This window comes from Passer montanus, unplaced genomic scaffold (genome assembly GCF_014805655.1).
Source record: "Passer montanus isolate IOZ18808 unplaced genomic scaffold, ASM1480565v1 scaffold192, whole genome shotgun sequence".
Lineage (NCBI taxonomy): Eukaryota > Metazoa > Chordata > Aves > Passeriformes > Passeridae > Passer > Passer montanus.
The window spans coordinates 96,938-124,792 of NW_024366503.1; the positions used below are offsets into that span (position 1 = coordinate 96,938).

Genomic DNA, 27,855 nt, shown 5'->3' on the forward strand with positions numbered 1-27,855 from the left:
TCGGGACTACAACACCCAGAGTGCCCCGCGGCGGCCGCGGCGGTTCCGGGCGGCGGCGGCGGCACCTCCTCGGCGCCGCGCCCGGTGTATGGCGGTGGTGCCGAGCATGGGCCCCGAGCGCGTCTGTCCCCGGGAGCCCGGGCCGCCGGAGGGCCCTGACGGCGCGGCGGAGTGGAGCGGCGATGAGGAGGAGGAGGAGGAAGAGGAGGAGGGCGGCGGGTACTTGTATCAGCCGCTGAGCCAGGAACCGGAGCAGGGCCACGGCGACGCGGGCCCCGGCCTGCAGGAGCGGCTGCAGGTACCGCCCAGCGCCGCCCGCCGGGCCGCGGCCCGGGGCACCCGCCGTGCCGACCCCCGCTGCCCGCCTTTCTCCGCAGATGCTGAGGCTGCACCTGCCCGACCCGCCGGTGGACAGCGAGGAGGAGAACGAGGAGGAGGCAGCGGAGGGCGCCACGGCTCAGAGCAGCCGCAGCTCCATCCCCATGGATGCAGGTAACCGCGTCTCCGGCGGGATCCTCCCGGCGCTCCGCCGCGCTCTCACGGCCTGTCTGTTCGCAGAGCATGTGGAGCTGGTGAAGAGGACGATGGCCAGCGTGAAGCTGCCCACCCTGGGCATCCCTGCCTGGGCCAACCAGATCTCGGAGGAGCAGTGGAAGGACGTGGTGCAGCGCACGCTGCAGGCCCGGCAGAGCCTCGGCGGCCCCCGGCCTCAGTGGAATTGAGGGCTGAGTGCGGCACAGGGGCTGCAAACCCCAGCCCTCCCTCCCTCTAGCCTGGAAGCACCCAGTGCCTCCGAGCCAGGTGCTGACAGGACTTGCCAGTATCAACCTCCCAGTCTGTCCCACTGACATTGTCTGATTTTCCTTCCCACTCCTTTTTCTGGGTTCTGGCTGGTGTGTAAGTCAGTGTGATGACCTTGTGTTAGCTTCCTCTGCCTCTGAGGAAGCAGATTGGTTTCCGTGCCTGGATGTGTATGGGGCGATGGGGCTTGGCTGGCTTTGCCCAGATTCCCTCAGGACAAACACTGGACGTGGCCCCATGCTGACAGTACCAGAGAAGTCACTCTCCAGGCTAGGGCCCCTCCTCTCAGGATAGGGTCTGTGCGTTGGAATATCACAGGTGGAGCAAGATGTGTCATTCCAAGAGATTGGTTTTATTTAGTTCTGTACATACAGGGACATCTGTACAAAATCCAACACTTTCATACTATGTAATGCTCTACTGAAAATAAAGTACACCATATGTACATATGAACTGTAAGCAGCTTAATACTTGTGTCCAGGGTGTGAATGCAGTAGTTTTGCTTTTTCCCTTGGGAGGAGCAAGCCAGGTGGAGTGGAAGAGGCAGCTCCAGTTCTGTCCATTTGGCTGATGTGGGGAAAGGCATAGGCAGAAATGAGCAGCACTAATGCTAGAAACCAAGTATTGAGCAAGGGGCAGCTGTAGCGTGGCAGATGCAGGTCTGCCCATGAGCAGCACATGTGGTGAGAGGGTGAGCACACTCCCCCCTGTCTCACATGGTCCCCTTCTGAGGTGTCCAGGACACTGGAATGAATAGGCAGCAAACAAAGGATGGTGTGAAGGTACTAAGCCTAAGTTCCCTGACCCAAAACAAGACACAAAAAGCTATGGGAACATCAAAGCTGTACAGCACATAATCATGATGTGTTACAATCCTGCCCCTGCACATGGCACAACCCCAGCAGCATTCCTCTGGCCAGGGTCAGGGGCTGCCAGCAGAGACAGATCATCTGCAGGACAGTGCCAGCCCTGCACACCACAAGATTCTGTTCCCTCTGCAGGCAGAGCAGCCCACAGCGGGGAAAGGCAGCCACTGCCCAGCAGCAAGCAGGCTCAAGTGAGGGCATACCATGCTGTAGCAATCTAAAACTGAGGTCCTGGCTTACAGCACAACGCTAAGCAGCCAGTTGGAGAGGCGGGGCTGAAAGAGGAAGGAGCCTCCTGCCCAGCCTGAGCCTGGCAGCCCTCATTTCCGCCGTGCTGCTCTGGCACCGCCCGCTGCGTGCCCACATGCTGTGCCAGGCGTGAGGTAATTGATTGGCAGCTGATCATGAGCTCAGACTAATGTTCAAAATAAGCAATAACCTCCCTGAGGTGTTTCTGAAGTCTCCTGACGAACTGGCCCGTGGTGTGAGGCGGAGGGGAGGCGGGGCCCTGCGTGACTGGGGGATCTCGCACTTGCACCCGCCAGCTCCTCCCAAGAGATGGTGGCATTCCTGATAAGGGCTGAGTCGGGAGAGAGCTACACGGGGCACGGATGCAGGATGCACAGGTCAAAACAGCCTCGCTGGGGTTGGAGGAAAGATGTGCTGCACACCAGCAGAAAGACTAGAGGGGGTGATCCTCTGACCTGGAAATGGTTTACTGGTGAGGACAAGCAGATACACCAGAACCTTCTACAACATCCCGTGCTGCTGCAAAGCAGTGCCAGGCTAGCACCAACCCCGCGGGCTCCCTGCACTACTGCAAACCCACTTAAGCTTATGTGTCAAGAAAGCAGGCACAGCAGCTAAGAAGCAAGGACTCCCTCTCTATGACAAACCAGCCTCTGAGGTGGCACCTTGGCCTGGCACTAAATCTGCACCACAAACAACAGGGGTGAAAGCTGGACCACAGTAGCGCCCAAGTGCTGCGCAAGCCCCTGGGCTGTCAGCAAGTGATTCTAAATGCTAAGGTAGCACGAGCCCCTGATGCACCAAGTGATAACTGACAAGGGCCACAGCAGGTGCACACGTAACAGGACAGGTGAACTTTGCTCAGAGCACCCACAGAAGCGATTCAGCAGTAGTGCTTAGCCATTGATAATAATGAGGAGACAACTGAACACTCAAACTCAGCCACACCCCGTGAGGTGCAGCCATTGCTTCCACGAGCTTGCGGAAACGACTAGCAGCACAAGCTTCCTAGAAACCCTGGCCCTGAAGAGCTAAGGATGGGATACAGAGACAAAGGGAGAGCTGCAGGAGTATTTTAATTGAGCAGGTAGAGGAAGAAAGTAGAAGTCAGTGGCTGACACCTGCTACAAAGCGGGAAGTTAATTCTGGGCCCACAATTAACCCGAGACATCGGGAAGGAAATGAGTCAGCACGGACCAACACAAACAGCAGAAGGAATTCACTTTCTCACAAGAGAGCTTCTAAGGATGCTCTAAAGGGAGGACTGCAATAGTATGTAGTGCTTGCACCCAGCTTAACTGGGGGTGGCAAAGCACTGAACCCCCACTCCACTGACAGGGGAACAAAACAAGGGGCTTGTAGCAAAAGAAAGGTGGAAGTAAACATTTCCTCCGCTGTACATTAAGACCCTTCAGCTGTGGAGCTGCACCCCAAGGCAGGCTGGAGAGGCAGCAGAGCCTTCACAAACTCTGCTTCTGCCCCAAGCTCAGCCTGGCCTCTGACCATGGCAGGGCTCAGCTGCACAGGCAGCACAGGGCAGGTGTGGCGGAGATGGGCACTTGGAGTTTGGAGCAGCACACCGAGCCACGCACGGCAGGCTCTGCACAATACAGAGCCTGAGCAAGGCTCTGGCTTCCTGGCAGAGTAAGAATCAGGTGGCAGCTCACAGTGAAGTGAGTTCTGCCTGGACTGATAAGAGCAGAGGCCAGGCAGGCTCCCCTAATGCCTGCAGAGCCAAGGTGGGAAAGCAGGAGGACGGAGAAAAAGCAGGAGGACAGGACAGTGGTGAGATACAAGTTATAACATAAAACCAGATCTACCCTGGAGGTATGCAGATGGAGTGGAGGACAGGCACAGCTCACCATGTTCATTCCTTACTTATACATGAGAACCAAGTGCATTTCCATGACCCCTGGAGGAAAGGGATGGGGCAGAGCTTCCTGGGCCAGCTCCTGAGCCCGTCAGAGAGCCTCCTGGCTTGAGGTGAGAAACTCTTCTGCTCTCTTGTGGGCCTCCAAGGCTTTTATAGTGTAGACGTCCTGCGGAAGCTCAGACTTCCGGCGCAGCAAAACTTTGTCCTTCTTAATGTCTTTCAGCATCTACAAACAAATCAAAGGAGTCAGGAATCAGTAGCAAACCCCTTCATGCCTTCAGCCTCTGACTCCAACTGCTCTAGGTTATGCTTCAGAACAGGCTGAGAGCCAAACACAGACCAAAAGGACACAAGGAAGTCCCACTGGCACTTTTTCCAGTGTGAGAAGGTTAGATAAACTCCACTCTTTAAACTACAGGTTGATCTCTTAAGGATGAGGAGTGAGAGTAGCGGCATTTACCTTCAGAACATTTGGAAAGAGCCAGTTCTGGCCATGCTGATGTCCTGGCTGGACTGGGAGCAACTGTGAAAGGACTCGAGTCACGTACGCACCTGCACAGCCTCCGTCTCGACGGTTTTCTTCAGCAGCTGTATGTCCTCTGCAGTCGGGGTCTCCGTTTCCATACAGCACACAGAAGGCAAGGGTAGAGGTGCATAATACATGGGGTACTGCAGACAACACAGACAGCTGGAGAGTCAGCACTCCCTCCAACACTACACCTTGTCCCCCAGCATGCTAACACGGCATGGCTCATTTCTTCCAGCTGCCTTCTCTGCTGGCCCCCAGAAACGCAGCAGTAGGGACACAGGCAGGGAGGAGTATCCTCTCCTCCCCTGTGCCCTCTGACTCCCAGCACGCTGCATGTGCAGCTGCAGTTCACAGTGTGGTCCATAAACATGTATATGCTCTCTATAGGGCAGTACTTAGAGGTCAGTGCTACAGAGGGACAGCCTGATAAAACACTGCCAACATTCCCAAGACACTGGTTTTTGGGAGCGACACACCACTGCTGCAGCATTGTCCACAGGACTGAGATCAGATCCTAAAACCTGCTCTCGTGGGCTGAGAAAGCAGGTCAAGACCCCCAGCACATTCTTGCCTCATTCATCCTAGGTCCTGTTGTCACTCACCTGGGGGTTCAGTCGAGCCAACTCCTCTATTTTCTGCCACATTTCTTCTCGTTCCTTCATCCTGAACCTTCCCCTGCACAGAGAGAGCAAGAGCAAGTGTGAACTCCTGGGGAAAGCACAGCTTTCATTCACAGGATGACAAAAGCAAGAGACAGCAGAAAAGTGCAGGCAAGGGGAAGAGCTGCTCTGTCATTCAGAGACCCTTAATTCTACCTAGTTCTAAATCTACAGGTGAGATGGGGCAAGAAGAGGGGACACACTACAGCTAGCAGAGGGTAAGCAGGCATGCTCCTCGCTCACCTCAGAGCACAGGGTGGCCACACTGGGCTGCACAGGTACTTCTGGCCTGGCTTTGTGCTGCCAGGAGTAGAGCAGAGTGTCTGGTTTAATGCCAGAGTGTCTGGGGTAATGCCATGACACCAGTCTGGATTTCAAACACACATTTTCCTGGTGCTCCCCAGATGCAGAGGAGGGACAAACTATTTTCCAACAGAACTGGGGTTCCTCTGCCCTGTGTTCCATCTCTCTCTAGCCATAACACACCAGAGAGCTGCCCAAACAGCCCAGGCATAGCTCTTGAACTTGGCACAGATTTTGGCACACATGTGAAGTGACTGTTCAGCAGGGTCACTTTTAAATCATAGGACAGTGAACGTTTGCTGCAAACAGAGGTGAGCATCCACCACCCCTTGTTATTCTCTTCTACATTTTAAACATCTGCACTAAAATCTCTGCTTTATTGCTATTAACTACATGACTTTCATCCCAGCTACTAATCTCTCTAGTGCCCTATGTACCCATGTTAAGGAGTTCTTATATCCTGTAATGACACTCTTTAGAGTCATGTAGGCTTAGAATGAGAATGAAGCTGCCAAGCAGCAGATTAAACCACCAGAAAACACAAGGTCACATAAACACCTCCAACAAACCAACCCCAAAACATCCCAAATGAATAACCCATTCAGGACAAGACACCATCTGCCCCAACTTCCTCACTGGTTTTCTAAAGGATTCTGATAATCCAAAAGTTTAAAGGTGTCTGGGGAGACTAGAAAGGTGCACTCAGCCCATTTGCACTGAACAGCAGAGAGAGAGCCTCACCACATGTTACTGCAGAGTCTGTCCCTCATGACTACCCTGGCTATAGCTCCACATCTAGGGATGCAGCAGGGACAGGCCTGAGCTGGCATGTCACTTGTAGGCATGTTACCTAATTAAAAATGAGGCTAAGCCATAATCAGACCTCTCAACATCTGGTTGCAGCCTAACAGTGAACACAGAACTCTCTCCTTTTCCTCATTTCCTATTTACTGAGTTTGTTTGCACATGCAATCCTTCCCACACATGCTGTTTTCTAGCCCACAGCATAAGGTTTTCTGAAACCTAATTAAGCACAGAGGCACTAAACAAAAAAAAAATCATCTTAACATGAGCAGAAAACTGCAGCACTACCCATCCTTTTATTGGACAGCACTGATCTGTTCAGTTGAGCTTTCTCAGAACAATTCTCCATTAGTCACACACCAGTGCTGGGAACAGTCACCTTCAGCAGGCCAGCAGCTAAACAGAGAGAGAAAACTCCTGATGGAAACACTAGGCAGATATTGTAGGAAATGTACTGTCACTGTGCCTTAAAATGTATGTAAAGATACTGGTGGGCTTCATAAACGCCCTAGAATGGGAAAAAAAGAAAACTTGCTTGCTCCCATTTTAGATCCTAGAAAAACTGAATTTCTCCATAAGCAGGTTACTCATCTGAAGGTCTAATTCATAAATCAATTATTTATTATTGAGTTATTTACTCCTATTTCAGAAAACAAGAGAATGTACCCCAGAGTTCCACACTCCCAGCAAGGACTAGCTCTGCTCTCCCCACCAGCAGCCCTGGCTCATCCAGGAATGAGGAGCATTGTTTTACTATTTTATTTCACTAAGTCAGCAGAAAATAGATTAAAAAAAAAAAAAAAATTTTTCTCCCTTCTTGCACTAATGCAAAAAAAAAAAAAGTTTCCTTCTCGCTTACTGGACTGACTCAGCTCACCAAGGCAAGCCATAGAAGCACCAAAATCAGCACAAGGCAGCAGAAAAAGTGGAGTTCTTTCCTCTTTACAGCATCATGGCACAGGTACTTGCTGAGCTCAGATTTATCCCCACCATTCACTCTTTGAAACTGCAGGAATTATTCCATCTTTATCACTGGAAAATTGAAAGCATCCTGTGGCATGAAAGATGCATTATGCCCGCTGCAGCAAAACTCTTCAGAAAAGCCTTTCTAAAGCAATAGATTCTACTGACATCACTGCAACATTTATGAACTGGTATTTCCAAGGCAGAACAAAGCTGAGTACTCTCTACGTGGCAATCTATTTGCTCATGACTCAGCAAACTCTATCAACCTTTTCTAGGCTACCTGCTTCAGCAGGACTGAAAGGGTTTTTATCAGGGCACATCTCATCCCTACTGATAGTTATGGCTAAGGAATCCTACTTTTTGACAGAATTACTTACCACCTTTCCATTTCCCTTCTGCCTACTGGCATCTACCATCTGTTACTGTACCCCAAGGAGACTTTAGGATGAGCTCAAGTTTCTTGGCAAAAACCTCTTACTCACTTCTGCTTCTCTGCCTTGTATTGCTGTGTGCAGTCATCAAAAAGCTTTTGGTTCATCTCCATGAAGAGCTTCAGTGCATTGTAGATCAGCCCATGAATTGTCCTGCAAAGGAACGAGGAAAGGAGAACAAGTCATGGTGGGCAGGTTCTTACACCTCAGCTGGCACCTGCAGCACAGACAGGAGGTCACAGCAGCAGCAACTCATTCTACAGTGATGTGGCAAAAGACTCTCACACAATCCCAGCTCTTACCAAGGCAAAATCCCTTCCATAAACACAGCAGGAACTGTACAACAGGGGGAAAGAGATGGAGAAGAAAGAGAAGACCCTGGGACAGGCCTGCTGTGGTCAGATTAATGGGTGCAAAAATACACATTCATGTGTTCATTTCTTGCATTCAGAAGTGGGAAATGAAGGGGAACCTGTTCAAGGCTGTTTCAAGGGGGTTTTAGTGCCTCCCACTGTTCACACCACATATACACAATGACTTTTTTGGGCTGCCAGTATTTGGTCATGAGCTTTTCCACTGAGCTGCCCAAAACACAGCCAGGCAGCAGCCCTGAAGAGATGGGAACCAGCACACAGACTATCACAGAAGAAAAGTCAGCTCTGTGTCAGTGATTTATGGATAGCTTGCACTGTGTGTGAACTCCCTATGGGACAAAGACTCTCCCAGGGAATGAAAACAAGTGTTGAAGCTGTCTCTGAAATACCTGACCCAGAGGCAAAAGATGAGATTCAGCAGACTAAGCTCTGTGTCTCTACCAGCACTGCAAATGGAGTGCCAAAGAGAGATGCAGCCCTGCTGGACTTAAGCAGGCTGTCTGAACAAATAGCTGAACTATGTGAAGGAAGAGGAGAATCTGAGGTACTCAACCTGCCCTGAGAAGATGTGGCTGTTGCTCAAAGACAAGGAGAAATAAGAGGAAAAGACTTTCAGAACTTCTTCTGCAATACCACTGGGAAGCAGACCACAAAAGACAGGAACAGCAAAATCATGAATCTTGGCTGCTGCAGGGACATGGAACGGGTGAAGGGTTTCAGACAAGAACATAAAGTTCTTTTCTGAGCTCTGGACTTGTCCAGCCTCCCTAGAATTACTTTTTAGCTAATTCACTAAAGGAAGTGTGTTAAATCAAATTAATTAAACTTGAATTAATTAGGTAAGGCATTAAATGAAGAAGTCAGAAGAAAGGAAGTTGATAAGAGAACCATAAAACAGAGCAGCATCTAGGAATCAGACACAGGGGACAATATTTGACATGGACAGCTGCCCAGTTAGTTCTGCTTTCTCTGTTTTTCCTGTACTCAGGGAGTCAGGCACTGTATTAGCCAAGTTCTCTGGTCACAGAGAACAAAAGGGTGGGACATTAGTTAACAAGCAGCCAGAAGTCAGATGGAAAATCTACTGCACACTTCTGAGAGACTGGCAACATTAGTGACAGGCAGGTATCAAGCTCTATGCAGACTCAATGGTCCCAAGGCTGGTAAATGCAGGAGCCTCAACCCCTGCAGAATCAAGCCACTCTGTGTGCTGTGGCCCTTTGCCATGCTGTGGAGAGATGGCTGGGGGCAAAATTAGAGGACACTGAGAAGTTATATTCACATCCTAACAGAAGCTGTAACAGTTCAGGATTTACAGGGTAAAATGCAGCTGCTGCTCCCTGGATGGAATGCTGCTGGCATGCTCCAAGCCTGCTCCAGGATGGTTCCCCACAGACACAACCTGCAGCCACAGCCCTGCTGAGGGGATGGAACAGAGGCTGGAGCGGAGTGGAAACACTGCAGCCAAGTTCCCTGGGAGTCCTGGCAGGGAGGGATCTCCATGGTGCTCTGCAGCTGATAAACTGCACAGGGCCTGTCAGCCATGGAGATAGGAGGTGTCTTGTGGCTGAGCCAGGAACCAGGGTGAAATCACCCTCCTTGGATGAGCTCAGCTCCCTACAACACAATTCTATTAATATAAATCCCCTTCCCAAATTCACCCTCCTTGGATGAGCTCAGTTCACTATAACACAATTGTATTTACACACATCCCCTTCCCCAAATCACCCTCCTTGGATGAGCTCAGTTCACTACAATACAATTGTATTAACATACATCCCCTTCCCAAAATCCCCCCACCCCAGAGTGTGACCACCCCTCACGTGCTCTGTGCTTTATTGACCACACCTCTGAGCAAGGTGAGAGGATTTTACACCAATCAGTAACAAAGGCAGTTATGACTAAGAGTCACTCGAGCTCCAACTAAACATAAAGAAATAGTATGAAAGTAAGCTGAGAATAGAAGTTAGGGAAGACTCCATTGTAACTACTGGGATCAGTCACCAGGCTGAACCCATCTTCTTCCTCTGTGGGTAAGAAACACACTCTGCACACTGGATACTTTTACTGGGAATTAGAGCTTCTCTGAATTGCTTTGAATATGTTTTTGCAGTCACATACTTTCACTGGCAGTCCCTGAACCTTAACCTGTCACAATTTTATGTTTATAAGGAATGTTATTCCATGAACTGTCAGTCCAAGTCCTTCCCAATCAATGGCAGTCACCAGCAACAGGGAACATAATCAAATAAAATGGAAGACCTGCTGAGTGGTTTCTCTTATGCTGTTGGCATAGTTCCCTGAATAAGTCAGTTGAACTGACCCAGCAGGACTGTTCAGTGAAGGGTTCCTCTAATAGGACACTGGCAGACTTGTTGGGCACAAGGGCTTTGGTTTTCCTGAGGTGCTGACAGAAAACTCAGAGGGTTCAGGACATCTTTTTCCATGATACATGCTGATACCACCACCAACCCCCTGTCTCAGCAGCTGCTGCCACCAAGCACCATGCATTGCTGCACTGCAGCAGCATGCCCCAAGACTGCCAGTGGGTCAAACAATCCAGCAAGGGTCAGAGCATGGGAGAAAGACCTACTTGTTCCAGTGACTCTTGGAGTTCTTGTAGAGTGCTGGAAACATGATTGGGAGGATTTTGGCTGCATTATCGCTGATCAGGCTCATGATATATTCATTGTTCCAATAGTACAGCGCTCGCTCTGCCACCTGCAGCAGGAGAGAAAGGCATCCTTGAAGAGGCTCCTTGCAGTAACACCTGTGGTGCAAGGGAAGCCACCACCCAGCCAAGGAGCCTACGTGCTTCCCCACAGCTCAGGGCTGACCTTCATGAACTTCTATGAGGCCATGCATCCTTCCTTTGCCTTAGACACTTCTCACTTTTCTGGGACAAACCTCATGTTCTTGAACAGACAACCCTACTGTCAATATACTGATGATTCCAACACCCTTTACATACTTAAGGACAGTAATGTCATCTACTACAGGTCCCAATTCAGATTAGCTCCAAGCCTTCTTCATTTACAGACTGTCCTCTGTAAAGTTCCATTCCTCCCTGGCTTTTCCACAACAGAGTCTCTCAGGGCTTTGAAGCATGCTTCAGTCACCAGTCCCACAATTCAACTCCCTGATTTAGTAAAGGTGAAAATATGGAAAATCTTGGGGCAGCCTTCCTGCTCTAACAAGACAAACAAGTCAAACAAGTTTCCGCACAGTGACAGCAATGCAGGCTAATTTCTGCATTTAGTGCTAGCTTGAGAATGGCCTAAAAACCTAGAAAAAGAGACATCCAGACTCAGTTTTGCATTTCAGATAATGCAGAACTTGCTATATCCCCTTAATATTCCACACAAGTAAATGAAAGGAAACTCACTTTGTGTTCACTTACCCAGCTTTTGGTTTTCAAGATCTGGTTAAGCTTTTTTCTGCTAGATTAACACACAATCCATTCAGAGAAAACTCATTCCCACCAAGGTGCTCAGACTCACCAAGAAGTCAGTTCCTAATTTTGCTCTTCAGACAAGCTGTCGACTGCTCAGCCTGACTGTATGAGATGCCTTTGGGGTTAATTCTCTTAGGTTCTAAAGTGTTTGCACCTTCTCCAGGTTTCTCAGTATTGTTCTTCAGAGTTTGGCAGCAGATGAGGGCTGCTATCAAGTACAGGATGTCTCTCCTCCAGCCTTTACCCTACTTTATTTAAGCTCCTTAGTTCCTTCTGGTAGCTGCCTCCACACCCAAAGGTCACATTAGTCCCACCACCACACCAGTAATCCATGTCCAGCTGGTTTCCATCATGCTCCCCTAGACCTTTACACAAAACTGATTATTTTACAGACATGTGTGACCTAGACTGACCTTTTTTTGCCTTGTAAACACATGACTTTGTACCTCTCTATACCAAAAGATAAACTGAAGCCAGCCTGCCTCACCATGCAGTCACTCTCACTGGGAGATGACTGAGTCATTTTTTCTTTAACACTCCACCTATACCTGGGCCAACCATGTGTTTGACCAGCAAGCTCTCTTCTTCCTGGGCACTCTTCATGGCAGTCTAAAACAGTGAGTGAAGAATACCTGCTGGGAGCTACTAGCAGGTCCCACCACCCTTAGGACAACCATCCACAGAGATGACATTACCCAGCTACCACAACCAGTTTCCCTTCAGTGGAAACAAGGAAGAAACAGACTCCAGCACTTCTCCAGTATACCTCACTCTTTACTACCTGTGCCAGAATAAAACAAACGACTTTCCCAGCACAGTGTCTTTGGTTGGCCTCTCTCCAATACTGCAGAGTGCTCGGTTTTACTTCAGCAGGGTGACCCTGGATGGATCTCTTCTGTCCCTGCTAGCCAGAACAGGAGGTGGCAGAGCACCTGTGCTCCAGCCCCAGCCTGCTGCAGTACAGTGCTGAACAGCACAGAGCAGCAGGAGAGGCTCCACAGATCTGCTCTGTTTTCTCTTTGGATGAGCTCATGCTGTGGTTGTGCTGAGGATTCTTGCTGCTTCCCACCACGTGTCACCCCAATACTTGCCCTGGTCACACCTCCACATGCCAGATACAAGCCCAAAACTGTGGTGTCACCCTCACATGCCAAGTGGATTACAAGTCAATGCTCAGTCTCCTCCCTAAGCTGCAACCTACCTGGAAGTGTGGGCTGGAGACACATTTGGCCAGCTGCCTGAACAATGGCTCCATAACTTTCACAAACTCAGATGGCTCAATCACGTCCAGGATCTCCTCCAGCTCATTTAAAAACATCACCTCTTTGGGACTGTGAGTTTTCGGCCAGAACTTCAGCAACCCCACAATCACCTGAGTGGGAAGAGTACAGAGACACTTAGAGGCTCAAAGTCAACACCAGCTGTAAAATAAATTTTTAAGTGTCTGGTCACAACAGCAAGAGGGGAGGAAGTAACAGAATAGACTTTCTCAGTAAGTCAGGACGGGTGACCAGTGAAGAAAGAAGAAAAAAGCCCAAACTCTGCAAAGTTACACTCATGGCAGCAGCTCTGCCTCGGCTGCTACGATTTCTTATTACAAGCACAAAGCTTACAATCATTTCTTATCCCCCATCACAGCTTAACACAGAAGGGTGAAACTGGAGTGGGCAGCAGCTGGCAGACAGTGCAAAGTAACCATAGAAATTCAACTAATTAAACTGGAAATGCTATAGAGAAGGTCTCTGAAGAGTCATTATTCAAAACACTACAGAGCTTGAATACTGGGGAGCACTGAATAAATAAAGTAATGGATGGGTTTGGGACAAGGAAAGGAAATACTACTTCACACAAAAGTAACTGGATTATGGAACTTATTCTTGCAAGACTTTGTAGAGACTCAAAGTTGAAACAGACTCCAGAATGGAACAGACAAGTTTATGGAGTTCACACCTAATGTTTATAATTAAAAATGACAATGCAGATGCAGCTGCTGGCTGAGTAAAACTATTGCTTACAAGAACAGTGAAGGACTATATATCACTAGATTTTATTTATTTATTTTTTAATACTGCTTCCTGTCCTACCCATCTGCTTCTAGACTACTTCTAGCCTATAAAGGCAGGATCCAAGGTGCTGCAGACCTTCACTCTTTGGAAGAAGAGATGCTTACTCTGTGGACACAGAGTCACACACAGCTGGCCATAGGAGCTCCATTTCAAACCTCTGTACTTCAGCTACCTGATCCTGAAGTCAGGCACTTGAGAGGAGGTTCAGAGCAGCAGAGGGACAGTAGTGGGCAGTGCAACAGCAGGATTAGAGATATCTGAGCATTATGTTTCTGCCAACTCAAGGCTTGAGAAACCAGCAGTCCATTATCCCCAATGTTTGTCATTATTCATGTCTGCCATTCAGGCCAGAGTTAGCTCCAATGACTCAGAAGTCATTTCACCTACAACTAAGGTGGCGTGAGGTGTCTGGAGCCTGTGTTTGCTATTGCTGAGCACGTCTGAGGCCTTGCTCACCTGACAGTCTTTCAGACTGCTGTTGAGGCAAGAGCTACCATGTCAAGCCTTGCTGAGCAAGCTTCTGGGAGGCCATTTGAGGCAAGTGTGGACCCAGGGAGTAATCTGGCCTCTTTCCAGCACTGCTGGTAACATCTCCCTGTGCATTCAGACTTGCTGATGCACAAGCCCTGTCATTCTTCCAGACTTCAGTTACACCAGGCATCTTGGGGGTCTATTCAAAACCTTCATAAGGAAGGTGCTTCAACAGAACCCAAGTTGTGGCAGTATGGTCTTGGTATGCCTGGTTGAAACACAACATCCTCTGAAGGTAGTGAAATTGGATCATTCCACATTCCACTTTCCACAAGCACTAAGCCAGACCTGGGTCTGTAATCCAGGGGCCACTAAACAGTTATCCAGAAAAAAAGTGATGAGCTACAGAGCTTTACTGCCTGAATAAGCTGCAAAGTGAAGCCTGGGAATATTGACAGATTTCCATTTCTCTCTTCTCCCTCAACCTTTGAGGTGCTTTGGCAGGAGCTGTAGGACTGGATGTCAGCCACAGGAAGTACTCAGCATGATCAGGAAGCTACTTTAAGCAGTTTGTTTCAGAGCAGGCTTCTGGGAACAAAGGAAATGGAGGACCCAGGTTTAAAGGAAAAGCTAAGAGGTCTGCTTCAGCACTGCTGGTGTCAGAGAGCTGACAACAGCTGACCAGCTTCCACCCAGCACAGGCAGGCTCACCATGGGCACACACGTTTGAGGCCAAGAACAGAACGACCTCAGCCAGCATTACTCATTAAAACACTCACACTTTTGGTGCTCCCTGCTACAGTGACAGAAGTGTGTGTTCTCTGCCCATCTGCTGTTTTGAGCCTGTGAAGCTCAGCTCTGTAGAAGACATTTCCTGGCCTGCAGTGGGTGGAGAAACACTTGTCTCCTTCTTGCACCCTCTGCCAAGCTGGCATTTAGCCTGGTTAACACTGCAGGTTCATGCAGACAGTAACTAGAATATGTGAGGTCACCATTTACACTGCTCACATTTTAGAACCTGCTGTTTCCCAGCACTAAATCCTGAAGGTAAATGTGTCTACAATGTGGCTTACCTCTACAAAAGTAGCAAACTGATGCTAAAGCTGGAAGGAGAATACTTTCAGGAAGGAACAGTGGCATGCCTAAGTAGATGTTGTGTCCCAGGCTGCTAACCTCATCCCCACAATTCTGAAGCCAACTCCAGCAGTCTGGAGGAGCTCTTACTATTTCAGGGCTCCCACAAGCTCTGGTTCCATCAGATGGTCATATATTTTGTCTCTGCAGTATCTCTCATTAGCCAGAAGCTCTGGTCTAGAAGAACAGCTTGGTATCCTGTTCCTTCTGCTACACCAAGATCTGAAGCATAAAGGAAGATTACAGCCCACCTTCCTGAAGCTTTCAGGAGAGAATGCTACAGGCTTGCACATGAGCAGTACAGCCCCTTCTCCACCCAGGGAGCCAGGCAAACCCAGTAAACAATACCTATGACTCCCAGCCTCTTTATAGCAAGGGTGAAAAAAGGCTGCTCTAAGGAAGCTGTGAAGCTTTTTGGGATTTGACTGTCACACAGAAGAGAAGCAAGATTACTCACTGGCTCTGTCAAGCTGCTGTCTTTCTCCAAGAACTGTACAACACAGTATGCCAGCTGTAGGAAAAAAAAAAAGGCAAGATTAGAGCTTCCTCAAGTGTACCCAAGACTAAGTGCTTCCACCTCCTAGGCTGGAAGTAACACCATGCCCATTATGTTGCAGCTCTAAACAAATCCAGTTTACTGATGGAAAGTGAAGACTTTAAGACCAAGCAGGCAGGGCCTGAGGTCAGGACATTTGTGTAATTTAAAGGACAAAACTTCAGTCACCCAGAGCAGTCCACAGCCAATACATTCAGATGAAAGCACAGCTGCACACAATGGGGAAGAACAAACCTGACAGACACAAAGCCCTGCCCCACATAAACAGGGCAGAGAAAAGACATCTCTACCTGTATTTTTTAACTTCCTCTCCCAAGTTCTCATCTTCTCTATTCTTCTGTTATGTACTCAAAATTGGAAGAAATTAATCTCTAAACTGATCTAGCAGACTAGCAAGCCAACTTCTCCACATATCTCAGTGGTGACTAATAGCTGATACACCACATGCACAGGCTGATGACTGCAGCTAGGAAATTTACCTCTCTGGTTTCAACAGGCCCCCAGTATTTCACAAGCTTCTAGTACAGAAAGACAAAGCAAGCCACAGCATTAAGACACTGGGAAATGTCAGGATTCTCTCCTATAATCAAGTGGCACAGGCCCAGACAGCACAAGAATGGAACAATCAGTATAGTATGGGACTAGTGCAGAGCCCAGAACATCTCACAGCAGGAACTTTGTACTATGTGGCTTGGTGGATAGCTATAAACAATTAGCTTATAAACTAATATAAATACACAGTGCTTTTAACAGCTGTAAGCTTTTGCAAAATCCCAATCTGCCCTTGAACTTGTAACACTTCTCACCTGTGGATGGTACACACTGAGAGACTTCACTTTGTGCAGTGGTAACAAGACCCTGATGAGGAACATCTTGTGCTCTTCCTTCAGAGGCAAAGCAAACCCATTGATTATGCTGAGAAGAAACAAGAGTCTTGTTAAAATTTTGACCCAGCAGAAATACAGTGCCTCTCAGCAGCCCCTTGAGGAAGCACCCACCAAAAGCATGCTCACTGCAGCCCAGCCTGCACGTTGAGCTCAGCAAGAGTGTTCTTGGCAGGCACCACAGGGAAATGCCTCTGATGGAGCCTGGACTCTGCTCTGTCCCTGCCAGACTGAGCCCACACACACTTAGGCAGAACCTCTGGGGAAGGCCAGCACTGAAGCAGCTCAGTGCTTGAGTCTTGTGCATTACAGAAGAGGAGGATGGTAGCACAACGGGGCCACAAACAGAAGGGAAGCTGAAACCCAGGAGAAGGCTGCCCATTGCTAAGGCTTCTGAGAGCTGTGAGGAGCTCTGCTCCGCCACTGCCTGCTGAGGCAAGATAGCAAGTGTGACTGGACTCAAACTCTAAAGAACAGGAGACAGATCTGGGGAGGGGAAGGCTACCACTGTATTTATCAGCACGCTGGGGAGTACTTTATGCCCTGTCAGAGAGATTCTCTGAAAGAGGTGCCTCCTGCAAGGACTGCTGAAGGAAGGCACTGCCTTTTCAGACAGCACTCTGGGCTGGGAGGCCACTCTCACTATGGGCCCTCTGGGACTCCCAAAAGTGGCCTTACCTTCCCAGGATCTCCAGTAGCTCTGCAATCCCATTGTGGTGTTCTGTTTCATAGATGAACCTAAAGAGAAGGATGAGAAGTCATTGCCAAATGCTGGATACAGTTTGATAAGCAAGAGGAAGGAAAAATGCTGGAGACAGGGAATCTGAATGGTAGTAAGAAAGATCTTACCTGTAAAATATATTATTGATCTGCCTCCTCACATATGCTCTCAGACCCAGGAACTTCCCATAGATCCTGTGCAGAATAGTTTTTAGGAAGTCTCGTTCTCTGGGGTCTTCACTGTCAAAGAGATCCAGCAGCTGTGGGGAGAGAAATTCAGTCAGTGCCTGCATCCTGCCTGTCTGGGCAAAGCTACCAGCAACACTGGGCACTGCTCCTGTTTGGCAAAAACAGCTCTTTCAGCTGAGTGCTGCCTTCAGCACCCTGAGCACAGTGGTCATTTCCCTGAAACATGTGACCTCCTAGTCACAAGCTGGAGCCATCATTTCTTTCACCTTCAGAAGCACAGGGATGGCCTGCACATTCTACAAAGCTGCACATCCCCAGCTTTCCCCTGCAAGGCCCCATGCCTCTCTCCATCTGTACAATGAGTTATGAGTTCCAGTGACTACAGCTCACACACAGTCTTGCCCTGCATAGAAAATTCTCTGCTCATTCAGGACAAATAATGAAAAGTCACATCATCAAGCACCAAAATCTGCTGCACATTCTTCATAAAGGTGGTGCTCAGTGGCAGGGGCAGCAATTACTTACAGATAGCACAAACTTCTGGTCAATGTATTTCTTGGCTACATTTGGTTGAAAGTCAGGTGACTCCAGGAACCTGAGGAAGAACTCGTACACCAGCTGTTGGGGGAAAAGGAGAGATTACTTAGAAACCTCCCTGTCCTCTCACCAGTGTTTACTTCAGATTTTATGTTCTCCTTCTCCTTAAGGATTCAGGGAAAAGCCAGGAAGCCCAAAGAGGAGCATAAAACCCAGTGTTTCCTTACCCACTGGGATCAGCTCAGCTGCCCTTGCTTTAATGGGCAGGGGTCTCTGGTGGCACATAACTGCTCAAATCTGAGTGAGATCTCACCACCTCCCAAAGATAACATCCACCTACTCAGATTAAGACATTAGGCCTGGGAAACTCTTCCCCTGTCTTCAGCACACATCCCTACAGAGATCAGAAATCTCCAGAGACGGCAAAGGCTCAGACTCACTGGATGCCCTTGAGACATGCCAAGGAATAACAGAAGAGCAGAAAACTGAAACAGACCCCAAAAAAACATGCAGTGTCCTCTGCCTCCTGGGTACTGACTCAAGGTTGGCTTGGCCTCACTAAGCCAGGAGAGCTGCACGCTGTGTCCCACTTGGAAAACAAAGGGCTGCTTGCTTTAAGAGGGCTGTCAGTGCTGAAACATCAGCTTCTGGTCCTGCTGTTCTCTGAGAGGACTGAGTCCACTCTCATCCCTCCCAGGGTTCTGAGGGGCCACCAGGCCAAACAAGATCAATGCATTTGAAAGGTCTGACTTTGGAATTGAACGAATGATAGAATCATGCATCTACAGCTAGGGTGTACCTGCCAAGGACAGCAGTAAAGAAACAACTGAGATGCTGACCAAAAAGCTCAGCAATCAGTTGCCACAAATCCATGCTGGCTGCTTCTGACTCAATTCTGAGAAACAAAAGCTGCCTTGCATTCACAGCACTCTGGTGCTGAAGACACGCTATTTCTATCAATGCTCACATCCCTATGTCAACTGCAGCAGTGAGAAGTGATTAACCACTGCTGCAGAATGACACCTTATTTCTTCTCTGTATTTTCTGCTTCATTCTGCAGTACCTGCCTCTTCTTCTGCCTTTGTCTGCTTGACAACACATCCCCGTGCAAGTGCCTTGAGCTTTCCTCCTGACTTCCACTGCTGAGCTCTGCTAAACCATGCTCACTTGGCACTCTCCTAACCCTTTTTACCTAGTCTGTCTAAAGCCATCTGCAGGTGAAGGTTGCATACAGGCATCAGCCAGTTCCCAGGACACCCTTGCTTCCTGCACTAGCTAAGAGGCACCTCTGACCCCTGGGTGGCAGGCCTGGCCTTTCCACAGCAACCCTTGCAGGCTGGTGAAGCAGCACTGGCAGGGCTGGCAGCCTCTACATGGATTCTTAACTTCCTGGAGATAAATTCACCAGATCTATACTCCCCACCTCTCCTCACCTGAAGGTGTGGCCAGGCAGCCTCTAAGGTAGGCTCATCTTCTTCAGGGTCAAATTCTGCTCCTGTGGGATTGGACGACGGTGGGAGTGTCCGGAAGAGGTTCACTGAAAACTGAGGTGAGTGAAAAAGCTGCATGAATGACATTCTGACACCTCATGATGGTCCTCCATACAGCAAATCCTTCACTGCAGTGACACACTGTGATTTGTCACAGCTGTGCCCACACGCTGATCCCTTCCTGCAGGCTGCAGGGCTACAGTCTGCACAGGACCTCCCCAGAGTGCCAGAGACAAGAGTTCCCACCTCTCCCTACAGCAGGCACTGACACTACCACCACCCCCACACACACTTCTCTTTCTGGAGGTGGGTAGATAAGGAATGGTTAGGACTGGGGTCACACTCCTCTCTGACAAATCCCCATCCCCTCCTCCTCCCACACTTCCCTATTTCTTTGGCACACAAGCCACACAAACGCTGGCTCCGTGCCCTACCATGATAACAGCTTCAGGGTAGATGGCCTCGGTGACAACATCACGGTTGTGTGTGATGTATTCCACCATCTCATTGAGACCTGCTCGCTTCACCTCCTTGAACTTCAGGTCACTGAGGGGGTCAGAGATGAAGTCAAAAAGAACGCAGCACTGCCGCAGCTTCTGGATGAAAAGCTCTTCTCGTTCGTGTGGAGGAGCATCTGTCAGAGAAAGCAGGGACATCTGTCCATGGGGACAGGCAGGCATCTTCCTGGCTTACCCAGGTAGCACTGTGGTTTGCTCCCTGTGGTTTCCCCCTCCCCTGTCACACTGCCCTTGAACTGTTGGAGGGGAAAAGGGGGAGGCAGTGTTATCCCATAGTGCTATCTCTGCTATGGACATGGGACAAGGCAGGCAGAGAGGCTGCCAAGCCTCTGAAGCAACTATCTCATAAGGGGACTTCAAATGTGGTAGCAGTTTCTAACCTGATAAGCATTGATCTCTTCCGTGTACAGAGTACATGAAAAGGAACTCAACCAGCTCCCATCACAGACCAGTGACAGCCATGTCCTGCACCCCAGAGACACAAAGGGAGCTGGGCAGCACACACTGTAGCCCAACCCTCCTGCCAGAGAATAGGGTGGAAGAGAGGGGCCAGGGTGGCAGGAGCTGTACATTAACAGATTCTCTTTTTGATACAACTGGAAACTACACAGTGCCTTGGCCTTCCCCAAAGGCTTGTCTGTGTCTGTGAGCAACACCAAGAAATGGCTCTGCCTCAATGACTGCTGAAAATGCTTTCTCCTTGTCCATATTCATGTTTAATTGCAACATAATGTACACTAAGTGCTGATACCAAGCTGCCCTAATGTGGACAGGTTCAATTGCACTATCGTAATTTGCAATGGAAACACAATGAGGAGGAAGCCTGCTCCTTCCCCAGAATGGGTGGATGTAGGAACCAAGGACAGTCTGCACCAAAGTCTGTACTTTACCATCTTCCTGCACAACCTGCTGAAGAATCTGAGGCAATCCTCAGGACACGGAAGCAGGTTTAAATACCTCAACTGGGAAGGTAACTATGAAGTTTGCATTGAGAATACTCTGATTATTTTAGACCATCCATCAATTCTGGACGTGCTAACAAGACAAGCACCTTTCCTAGAACCATCCTTGCTGCACTGCCCCTGTAACTAGCTGGACACTGGAAGGGCTGCTTTGGGAAGAGCCCTTACACTACTGCACTCTGCCTGGAGAAACTGCAGCTTGTCATGCAGGTCACTTCCACCCCACTGCCTCTTTACCTTTGAGGGCTGGGAGTTTTTGCAGCTCCCTGTTTTTGCTCAGATTGAAACGGGAAGAGCTGTGCCGGCGCTCCTTCTTCACGATCTGGGGTCCCCCTGAGTACTTGATTTTGTTCAGCTGGGTTGGGGGGGGAGCGCTGTTACTGGGCCGCTTGTTTGAAGTTGGCTGCTGTTGTGGCTGCTGCTGTGGCTGCTGAGGCTGCTGCTGAGGCTGCTGGGCCTGCTGAGGGAGAAAAGAGTAAAACAACTCAGAAGCTTTTACCTACAAGCCTCATAAGCAGACACCATCAGCTTCTCCTTGGAATGAAGAACCAGGCAGGTTTTTCACTGTTGCCTTGCAGTTGAGTGCATCTCACCAGCTCTAGAGCTGCTGGTTGCCTTTGCAGGACACCTGCAAAGTAAACATCAGTTTTACTCATGTCTGCAAGGTACCACAAAGACACCAGAGCCTCTCAGCACAGCCAGTGCTATGGACATGGAAAGCAAAGTCACATCTTGTGACAAAATTACATGAAGCAGAAATAAGAATTTCCTGTGGTCCAAACAGAAATCTCAGCATGCTGCTGAGAGTCCCTGCAGCACTCTGTACAACACACAAAAAGCAAGTTTAGAAAACCAGCAATTTGTTTTCTTATCCTTGTGCAGGGAATCACTTGTGAAAAAGCAAAGCATGCATTACACAGCAGACATTTAAAGGCCTTGGAAAGGCAATAGTGAGGCCCACTACAATCATTGCTGCATTCATGGTCCAGGAGTACCTATAAACCACATGGATCATACATACAAACAGCCTTAGATCCCAGGCTGTGGGCTCTCCCAACCCATCCTGGCTGCCATCTCCCATCTCTGCCTCACTGCTGTCTGGAATTCTGTAGATGGGCTTTTCCCACATCACTCCTTTCAGCCACACAAACTGTCTGCCTGCATTCTCCTCTCCCACTGCACTCTTGTTTCACTGCACTCACAGAGGCACTTTCTCCTGTTTAGCATGTGACCAGAAACTCAAGCCAGTGTTTGCTCAGCTCAGCTCTCTTCTGACCTTGCTGAAGCTCTCCTGGTTCAAGTCCCACTTGGACCATAATGACTCAATAACTAACCCTTGAATTTCACACTGACCCAACCTGTGTAAAACTCAGACAAAAGAGGGCAACATCCTGCCAGGAAGCAGAGGGATTAGCTGGAACCAGCACCCAGCCTACCCTGGCTGTGCTGCATGAGCCACCTCCTTCCTGCTGGTACACGAAGCCAAGGAGCTGCAGGATGAACCTGTTTAGGATACAGCAAGAATAGCACAACGGATGGGGAGCAGAGGGAGTGAAATTCTTGGACATCACCTCCTTCTTTCCCCATAATTCTCAGCTGCCACATAGAGCACAGTGGTATGAATGCAGACCTCACCAGAACAGTGACCAGCAGTGTTTCAAAGGAGTGCAGGAGCTCAGCAGAGCTCACCACTCTCCAGAGGGCCACTCTGTTCCAGGCTGAGCTGCAACTACCCTGCACAGTCCTTTCCCTGAACTGGTTTCCAAAGAGGTGCAGCACAGCACTGCAGAGCAAGAGCAAGAGTTACTGTATCTGCAGCTTGTGGAAGGCAGCAAAGTAGGAACAGGGAAAGCTGTCTACAGGGAGATGTTGCTCTACAGACTGAGATCTGTACAGCAAGTGTAAAGACTCTCTGTAGACAACAGGGCCCAAGGCAAAACATCAATTTTTTTGCCAAGCCATTACTTTGAATGAGAAATCTGAAAAAATTTGTTTCTGGTCTGGCTCTGTTTGAAGGAAATCTTGAGTGGTTCTATTTCAAGCTCAGCTCCAAGCCAAGGTGGGGGGAAGACAACAAGATCTGAACTCTCTATAGTTTACATTTGTTTCAATTCCCTTCACGGAGTAGCATTGTCCCATGATGAGAGGACACAGCCAGATGAGCTTGTGATAAAAACTGCAGTGCCTGCCAAACAAAGCAGGCCCAGACTACAAACTGGAGGCAACTTATCCTAAAGAGCAGTCTCTGCTCAGTGAAGCCAAGACAAAGCCTTGCTGGCCAGCCTCCAAGACTGAAAAGTTCATTCCTCACCCTGAATATTTGGGTATCAGGGCAGTGTGAGCCACTCAAAATATTGTCCAGATGCCTTTGGGAATCCTCAACTCTGCATCACTCTCCTTCCACAGGGAAGAAGGGAAAAATCTGAATGCTGAGCCACCACAGAGCAAAGATGGTAGAGAGAGAAGCAGGAGATGCACTGGTGGCCTCCCAGGTAACACTGAAGGAAGCAGGACACATGGGCCCTCCTAGCTGATAGGACATGGCTGTGTACTCCTCACCCACCCAAAAACACCACAGGCAAATGTTCAGAGCATGGTGTGTTTACTGCATGTGAACAGGCTGCATCAGGGGGCTGGAAAAGTCCACCAGCCTTCAACAGTCCACAGTCTTCAACATCTTGCATGAAGAGAGACAAAACATAGTTTCAGGTTCAGCTGCCAGCTACTTGAAAAACAGTCATGTACATGCAGAAGTCCCACAGCTGAGATTGCTAGGGAAAACCTGATGGTTGGAGAGGTCAGAAATATGCTGCAGTGCTCAGAGGGTTTATGAGGGGCTGCTTGTACAGGCACTTTCTGGGATCAAGTTGAATCCCTGCTTTCAGAAGGTGCTTCCTGTGGCAGGCCTGCTGTCCTGCTGCCTTCAACACCTCCTACCTTGGCACATGAATCAGTAGAGGCTTATTTTAAGTTTCCTAACACTTCTCTGAAGTTTCCATCCCTGAAAACACAGCAGACTACTGAACCTGAAAGCTTTTCTCTTCATGTTCAGACTCTTTCTCTGACACCAACACCAGCCAACTGCTCTATGGCTGCAGGCACCTCTCTACCTGAGCAGGCTCAGCCCCCTCCTGACAAGCAGGGCTCACACACCATGACAAAGCCAACAGCTTGTTGGCTTTTGCTGTGGCTGTTACACTGAACATGCTGAAGTGACCAGAGAATAGCACCAAGCACAGAGGGGTAGCCCCACTTCCCCCACTGCAGTGGAGCAGCTCCTTGTGCCAACAGGATAGGCCACCCCTAAATGAAACTGAATTAGAACTCCTGCACACAGGCTCCCTGCCTCCAGAGCACTTCCTCCCCACTGGTTCCCACTACCTCCCCTCCTAGTTAGGAACTTGCCTGCACAAGTCAATGAGGCCCAGGCCCTGAGCTTGCTCTGTGCCTTTCCTCTTCACCCCAGAGAACAGAGATGCTCTTCCCCCAGCCACCCTGAGCTGTGCTAGCTCCTCCTGCTCTCCCCTAGCCGTGCATGACCTCACCTCTGCAGGCACTCCTACTGCAGCTGGGTGCATCGACACTCGGGAAGTCCTTTCTGCCTCACTGGTCCCTCGAGCATCCCCTGCTTGCTAAGCTTCCCAGCCCAGATCTGCTCTCAGCTCCTCCTCCTCAGATGACTCTTCCCTTCCCATCCCTCAAGTCAGTACCTGCTCTCTTTGTCTGCTGTTACACAGCTTCCCCATTAAAATGAGCCTCTCTGCCTCAGAAGTAACACAAACACAGTAATGCCTGTCTCTGAATAATGAACTCCAGGTACTGCAGTAACAAGCCCCATGGAGATATGTGCAAAACATGAAAATACAGCAGCTCACTGAAAAGATACACCCTCTCCCAGAGCTGCAAATCTCATCAGCAAGGCTCCAAGCTGCCCTTGAGGCTGCAGAGCAACTCCCATCTTTACTGCTGCTAATGCCTGCTCCCACTTCCAGGTCATTAACTCTTTTCCCCACCCAGCTGCCTCTCCCAGTCTTTCTGGCCAGGAGGAGTAACTCTTTCTCATCCTCTCATTCAACGCTGCCTTGGTCTCCGACATTATTTTTTTTCTCCTTAAATAGCTACACAAAAATTCTCTGCATTCACATGCAGAGGGACTGAATTAAACATACCTTTAATTTCCCACTCCCTGCTCTCATGTTTTACTCCACTGCTCCTTGTCTCTTCCACAGCAAACTGCCCCCCCAAAGCCAGGGGCTGGCCAAGCTCTGCTGGCTATTCACATCAGAGAGATGCTCATCTTGGAGTAAAACTAAGAGCACTGCAGTACCCCTGTACTTAATAGAGAATCCAACACTTGTCTTCCCTTGTGGATGTGCCTGCTTTTCCACATATCTGCCCTTCCAGATCAGCTCCACTAAAAGCTCCTTTGCTGCAGAGAACAAAGCACTTTGCTTAGGGGGTTCTGTACTGGCTCCTACTCTCTTCATCTCCCTCCACAGAGATCCCCATAGGAGCTCTTTGTCCACTGCATTTGCCCAGATCCATCAAAACAGAGCTGCTCTGCAACAAGCTTTACTCATCCCACCAGCTAGACAAGACAAAACAAATCATAACTTTCTGGTACCAGGGTAAATTAAAGTTGGTTCTTTCCCCTGCTCCATGGAGCATGGTGTGAGAGAGAAAAGCACAAGCTGGAAGAGGGCTGCCCACATGCTGCTCCCCTGCTGCAAGCCCATTAAGCATCTACTGAGATATGAAGAAAAAGGAAAGATCTCTTTAGTGCACCCAATTTTCACCCTAGAGCAGGCAACCAACCAACCATAACTCCACAAGGGAATTCACAGGGCATGAAACTCTCACAATGGCAGCAGAAGTACCCAGGTTGGGCTCAGCCCATCAACCCCACCAGACAACACCACTCCCAGCGTTTCACAAGTCAAACCACCTCTTGCTTCTGACATAAGGAAGGAGTTTTGCTCCCAGCACACATTACCTAATTCTTCACACATTGTGAAAGTCAAAATACCTTTCTGTGTTTCCTGAAGAGCAAGAAAATCGCATTCAAACTGGTATACATTTCTTCTTATCAACCAAAGAGCTGTCCTCCATTCTGCATCAGAGTACTCCAGAGATAGGAAAGCACCAAGAGGGAACAAACTTCACTGCAGACTCAACAGAGAAAGGAAGAGACCTGTGGCAGTACACACTGCAGAAGTGTCTCCTTTCTGCTCTGCTCTCTGTTCCTATGATCAAAGGAGACGCAGCTTTCCATCTTAAAGGAGGGCTGGATTTCGTCTGGAATATGAGGAAGTGGCTAGGTGTGTTTTGTGGGAGGGAATTTTAGACACATCACTTCTAAGTTTCCCCTGCACCCAGGCAAATATTACATGCCATTTCAGGTCACAAAAGGAAGCTTGTCACCTGTGACATTCTTCCCTTCTTACTGCACCACTTGCAGCCAGCAGAGCAGTGCCACAGCCACTGCTGATTTGGATGGACACATCAGAGTGACCTCCTTTGCTGGCCATCCATTGCAAGACCCAGACTTTCCTACACCTCTCCAGAGCTGTGAACTCAGCAAAGAGTTCCACATAAATAAAAGGTAAGTCTGACCCCATAATGCCAACACAGGAGCTCTCTCACTTCCTTGGAATCTGCAGGCAGCTCTCCCACCAAGCTGCTTTCAGCTGCATACACAGAACAAAACAGAGAGAGGAAAAGGCCAGGATGGAGGATCTACAAAACTGCTGCCTGATCCAAGGCACACCAAGTAAGGCTGATTCCTTGCTGCCCACATGGCAGGTGCACAAAACTGAGTGGCTCATAGTAGGTTTATTTTCTGAGGCTCTGCAATGCAGATCTATGCTTTGGAGTAGACCCTAAAATAACGCTGACCACAGCCATGCCACTGTACTACACATTTCTTTCTAGTCTTGATTAGCCCTACATCTCTCCCATGCACAATGTGTTCCAGACAAAACTAGAGCACACAAGCTTCTATGGATGTAGAAGTGGCACAGCTTGTTTGCCAAATTGCAGCATTAAAATAAATAAGCCACACACACATGCATGCTTCCTCAGATGTGTATAACATCCTTCTGAGACAATTCTCAAATTCCACAACCACTGCCTGAATGCCAGACAAAATCAGGGCTACCAGAAAACTTCCACAACTTTGTGCTAATTCTAAGGACAGCTTACCATACTATCATATTCTGCTGAGGCCATTCTAATGTATCTACCCTGGCAACATCCAAACTGAGAGTGAGACTGCACATCTGGGAATACAGACTATGCCTTCTTGTGAGGAATGCTGCATTCAGCAAAAAGGCTGTTATATCAAAGGAGAGCCATTTAATCTCTAGCAGTTCATTCTTTTAAGTGTTCCTATCCATTACTTCCTAATCTCACTCCTCCAGAAAATGCCTCAGAAGAACAGATCTTTTCCTATTGCTTCTCACTACTCTCCCACTCTGACACAAAGTGACAACGGAGTTGATGGCACTTTGCTCTGACAGGAGCAAGGAGGCTGCTCCCATCTGCCAGCCTTCCACCTCCTTGATAATCATGGTGTGTCCCTTTCTGCAGCCAACTTTGCCATGCCCTGCCCACCTCTGTGAGCACCACTCGCCCTCAGCTTTGTACCAAATGTCTTTCTGCAGGTCTGTAGGGTATGAGACTCATCCGGTCTCATCCATAGTCATTGTTCCCTTTGGGCCAATTTTCCTTCTCCGACTTCTTAAGATCCTGGTGACACGTGTTATCTGGTGGAACAGCTTGAAGCAGCTAAAACGAAAGATTTAATTCCTCCCCAAATAAGAGTTTGCACAGGCACACTGCTGTACCCAAGGTGAAAGCCTTACCTCTTCTGAATTCTCTGCCCCACCATCCTTCCCGCTACTGCTGCTGCTGCTGCCGCTGCTGCCGCTGCCAGGCTTTGTGGTGCTTTTGGTAGACTTTGGAGACTCCTGAAAGGACGAGAACACATTCAGAGAAAACTCCACCTTGTTCAGAATTTC

General features: G+C 49.0%; 2 protein-coding genes across 2 annotated transcripts; one reads left to right on the plus strand and one right to left on the minus strand.

Annotated features, from left to right (window-relative positions):
• Nucleotides 1-43: 43 nt before the first annotated feature.
• On the plus strand, nt 44-1,250 carry MEA1 (male-enhanced antigen 1). Its single transcript, XM_039706426.1, has 3 exons — nt 44-298; nt 378-492; nt 559-1,250. Exons 1-3 carry the CDS (start codon nt 89-91, stop codon nt 720-722), a joined length of 489 nt encoding a protein of 162 aa, XP_039562360.1. The 5' UTR covers nt 44-88; the 3' UTR covers nt 723-1,250.
• Nucleotides 1,133-27,855, minus strand: PPP2R5D (protein phosphatase 2 regulatory subunit B'delta). The gene is made up of 15 exons (XM_039706425.1): nt 27,700-27,855; nt 21,074-21,296; nt 19,791-19,990; nt 19,300-19,410; nt 17,855-17,947; nt 17,270-17,400; nt 17,099-17,158; nt 16,343-16,451; nt 15,438-15,491; nt 12,511-12,681; nt 10,449-10,576; nt 7,533-7,634; nt 4,921-4,993; nt 4,342-4,458; nt 1,133-4,015 (listed from the first exon to the last, which is right to left on the minus strand). Exons 3-15 carry the CDS (start codon nt 19,857-19,859, stop codon nt 3,878-3,880), a joined length of 1,356 nt encoding a protein of 451 aa, XP_039562359.1. The 5' UTR covers nt 19,860-19,990; nt 21,074-21,296; nt 27,700-27,855; the 3' UTR covers nt 1,133-3,877.